The sequence below is a fragment of the Notothenia coriiceps genome, unplaced genomic scaffold (genome assembly GCF_000735185.1).
Source record: "Notothenia coriiceps isolate Sejong01 unplaced genomic scaffold, NC01 NC01_scaffold00028471, whole genome shotgun sequence".
Taxonomy (NCBI): Eukaryota; Metazoa; Chordata; class Actinopteri; order Perciformes; family Nototheniidae; genus Notothenia; species Notothenia coriiceps.
In genome coordinates this window covers 1-4,750 of record NW_011361172.1, presented here as the reverse complement: position 1 = coordinate 4,750, position 4,750 = coordinate 1, and the positions used below count along the sequence as shown (strand labels likewise).

The 4,750-nt window shown below is 43.3% G+C and overlaps 1 protein-coding gene across 1 annotated transcript; it reads left to right on the top strand.

Moving 5' to 3' along the window:
- The first annotated feature begins 492 nt into the window (after positions 1-492).
- LOC104958239 (cullin-associated NEDD8-dissociated protein 1-like) lies at positions 493-4,259 on the top strand. Its single transcript, XM_010785967.1, has 4 exons — positions 493-700; positions 928-1,092; positions 3,112-3,219; positions 3,939-4,259. The coding sequence occupies exons 1-4, from the start codon at positions 590-592 to the stop codon at positions 4,167-4,169; spliced, it is 615 nt and encodes a 204-aa protein (XP_010784269.1). The 5' UTR covers positions 493-589; the 3' UTR covers positions 4,170-4,259.
- The last annotated feature ends 491 nt before the right edge of the window (positions 4,260-4,750 follow it).

Genomic DNA, 4,750 nt, shown 5'->3' with positions numbered 1-4,750 from the left:
CTCACTCACTCACTCACACACACACACACACACACACACACACACACACACACACACACACACACACACACACACACACACACACACACACACACACACACACACACACACACACACACATCTGAAATAACAGTAAAAAAGAAAAAGAATATTCTTCAAAAATATAATAATAATGTGTTGAGGAATATATGTATATGCAAGTGTGTATGTGTATATTTATGTGTGTGTGTGCGTATCAGCCAGTGGGTAAATGTATATACATTATATTTACATACTGTCTTAAACGCTAGATTATTTGATTGTATATTTCTCATGTTTTGTTATATTTAACACATGTAGGAGATAATACAACTTACCTTGCCTATTCCCAATAAAAATACAAAAAAAAAGGAAATTAAAATGATTTGATTCCCAAGCCGTCCAAACATTCCAGGCAATGTCTCCCCTCTGTCTCCCCCTGCTCACTCTAAGATCTACACTAAAGACCCTCTGGCCCAAAAAAACCTTTTAAAATGATTTGTGTTTGTCAGGTGACTTCCTTCAGACCCTGCAGGACGACGACCTGAACGTGCGGCGCGTCTCCTTGGTGATGTTTAACTCTGCCGCTCACAACAAGCCGTCTCTCATCCGCGGTCTCCTAGCAACAGTGCTGCCTCATCTGTACAGAGAGACCCAGATCAGGAAGGACCTCATCAGAGAGGTAACTTTTAAAGGGGCCCTACGTGCCTTACCTGTGACATGTTTCCATGTTAATGTTAAAAAAGGTCTCTATTTTCCTTAGCCTATCACAACCTTTGCATGGACAAATTCTTTATAACACACGACAGGGAAAGGGAAACCCCCAAAAGCATAAACGGGCCTCTTTAATATAAAAATGATATTTCTGATGCTTGTATTTTGGTGCTGAATCCTGTTTGTTCTCTGCAGGTGGAGATGGGTCCGTTCAAACACACGGTGGATGACGGTCTGGACGTCCGTAAGGCTGCGTTCGAGTGCATGTACACTCTGCTGGACAGCTGCATGGAGGGGCTGGACGTCCTGCTGTTCCTGGACCACGTGGAGGAGGGACTCAAAGATCACTACGACATCAGGGTGGGTGCAGCACATTGAGGAAATACAATTATAAAAGATCACTTCAGAGTTATGTAAGTAGCTTGCAATGCAATATGCACAAATCAGAATCGGAGTATTTTATTTATTGAAGGAGAAATTGGATTTTGTGACGGTTGCTCCTTTACACCAAACAAAACATTTCTATAAAAATGTGAAGTTAAAGTAAAAATGTGCAATAAAAGGAGAAAATTAAATAAAAGAGAAAATACATATTTATGAGAAGGTAAAGTACAAATGTACAAATTGTACAATATATAATTACAACATATGTAATACATGTGAATTAAAAGAAGAAGCAGTAGGAATAACAAGGTTCAAAAGACCATCACGAATTAATGAGACGTTAATAAAAACCGAAAAAAGCAAGAAAAATATATTAAATCAAATAATGAATAAAGACAATTAAATAGAAATGTGAGTTAAAGCCAATACAATAGTACAGAATTAAAGAAGATACAATTATAATCAGAACCAACGACTGACCAATTAAAAAAAAACTAAATTAAAAAACAATAGAACGAGTATAATAGAATATGATAAAATAATAATTAAGTCCAGCAATCGACAATACTGAGGCGACACCTAAGAGGAATATTAATAAACTATGTTTAGTTTTAAAGGACGATAGCGTTGGAGCTAATAAACAGATGAACTCCCAGCTGGTGTTGTGTTCAGGTGCAGGAAGAGTTTGTGTGAAGTAGATATCTATCAATAGTCTCTTGAACTCATAAATGTTTTCTTTGCTAAGTTATATTTATTTAAGCCTCAGGATCAAACGGCCATGCTCCCAAGCCGAAGCTTCAACCACTTTCTCCGCAACACTACACACCCAGCTCAACAGTCCCAAGGGAACCGCCGCTGAAACCTACCAGGGAAAACTCCGCACTGCTCCACATACAACGCACCAACGAACCCACACGTGTCAACGAGAGAGCGAGAGAAAAAAACAAAACAACAGCTGACAACGTCTAAGAACAACTGGCAAGCACTCTCCCGAAATATAATACCAAACAAATCAAAGCCTCACAAAGTAATTTTACCAGTCCCCAAACAACGATCTGAAATATAATGTCCTTCCCACATGCGGTGTAATGAGCCGAAACACAGAAACCAGCCGCACTGCATGCACTCCCAACATGTGGGGGAAACTTCTGTGTAGCAATGCAGTGGGAGTTACCGACTCAGGAAGGAGACACGGGAAGAGCAGGAGCTTTGATGTCAAACACTGATGGTTTATTTGGAGGTTCGGCCAGAGCATTCACATCACAAGTGACAGCAGTCACGGTGAGACTGCACGGGAGAGTTGCCATGTCAATTCTGGAGCGCCTCTCTCTCGTTAGCCCATTTAACTGGTTTCACAGAGAGTAATCAACATATTTTGAGAAGATAACCTAAACAGTTGGGAACACTGAGTCACTTGCGTCTGACACTCATGGCCTCGAAGATGTCACACCTTGGAGTCCACAAACACCGAGAAGGAAGTGTCCCAGTGCACCCACAACAATAAACCATCTGTGACCTAGGGTTGCCCGGTCACAGAATGGGAACAACAACATTATGGCTGAAGCAGCCTATCTCCTTAAAGGACATAACAGACGTCAGGGTTGGTCATGCACGTCATATCTAGGAGTCTAGGACAATTATTTCCCTAACACAACACACTTTACACACGCGCACCACTCCTAACACAAATCGTACCTATCCGTTGCTGTAGTACAGATAGGAGAAGCGGACAAGCCCCCATCTGTCATGGCCTGGCTCTTGGCCATAACAAAAAGTTTGGAAAGGACAAGAATATATATGAGAAAATATATTTATTAACCAGAACTCAACAGGAACCAAAACTAACATAAAGGCAAGGCAAAAGTTTAAGCGAGAGTGGCCGCTCCCAGAACAAGTCCTCCGCGGAGAGAGAGATCGAGACTCTGGCTCAGGCCTTTTAATCCTCCGGTGCCAGCAGCCACTGTGTCTACTTCCTCTTTCTCTGTGTTCCTGCAGATGTTGACGTTCCTGATGTTGGCCCGCCTCGCCTCTCTGTGTCCTGCAGCCGTTCTGCAGAGACTGGACCGACTGATCGAGCCTCTCAAAGCCACCTGCACCACCAAGGTACCAGCCCCATATTCATATAATGATTCATATAAATGCTAAGGTATGACTCTGCATGGGCAGGAATTGACACAGCTTTTCCAGCTTCATGTTTAAATGTATTTATAAATCCATAGACTACTATATTGCAACAATAGATACTCTTATGGTCAATGTTCGTATTTTTAACTAAATTAGAATGACAGAAATCGATAACGATATAAAACTTTAACATTCATGTTCACAATAATACTCATTACTTTACAAGAGCTTCACATGGGGCAGATAGTGTTTACATATTTACAATGTATTCTTTGTGTGTTAATTCCGATAAAATATATAAGTGTAAATGCAGTTTCCAGAAGTAAAAAGCTAACGTTAGGCTGTGAAGGAACTACAGCGTGCACATGGCTTCACGTCACCAACGCTAAGCTAAAGGCGGCTAAAGTTGGGCGTGATGACGCTAAGTCGCCTCATTTAGACACTTGTTAGCAACCACTGTTTTTAAATCCACCAGTTGGGTATTTACTGACGTATTTGATGTCGTAGAATGAAAATCTCTTCAGCTTGTGTAACCACAGACCTTATTTCAGGCTAACAACCAGAAACGGGCTGACTCTTTTCAGAGCTTTAGGGCTCATTCCTGCACCACTCCATAATGCATGTAGTATTAAGGACTACACTTGTGAATTAGCATGAGATGAGTTCCCCTCCTCACTGCAGTGACTCTCCTCCTGCAGGTGAAGGCGGGATCGGTGAAGCAGGAGTTTGAGAAGCAGGAGGAGCTTCGGCGCTCTGCGATGCGTGCCGTCGCCGCCCTGCTGGCCGTGCCTGAGGTGGAGCGCAGCCCCAGCATGGCCGACTTCGCAAACCAGATCAGAACCAACGCAGACATGGCCTCCATCTACCAGAGCGTTCAGGGGGGGGAGGGGGGAGGCATCGGGCCCGCAGAGAGCATGGACATGAGCTAGAATTGGGGGTGTTTTATTTTAAAGGTCACCTATTATGCAAAATCCACTTGTTGACGTCTCTTATACATAAATATGTGTCCCCTCTTTGGAAAGCTGATCAGATTTTGGCCACTTTATGATGTCCTAATGTTTTTTTGTCCTGTGTAACCATTAGCCAATCAGCAACCAAGGTAACCCCCCCCCCCCACCTTATCACCTGAATCTCCTCCTATACCTCATTCACACCAACGCAACTCCGGTTCAAGCTCCGTGCTAGAGCTTTTCAGGTTCAGAACCGGTTCTTCGGTTTAGCTCCGGCTCTTTTCACACCGCCCCGAGTCCGACTGGTTCTGCGTCATTGCGTCATCGTTTGCCTGCTTCATAAAGCCAAACCGCGCGGACACCGACAACAACAACAATGGCCGATTGTGCTCCAGCTTCCTCTGTACCTCTTCAGAAGACCAGATTCCCAGTAGGTAGCTGGTCTCTTCAGTGGACCACTGCTGCTTGTTAAGTTTCTCCATCGTTGTGTACAAACTGGATAAAATGCAGGCTTTTTGTTGTTGTTCAGGAGTTGATCCCGCCCCTGCCCCCGCCTCGAC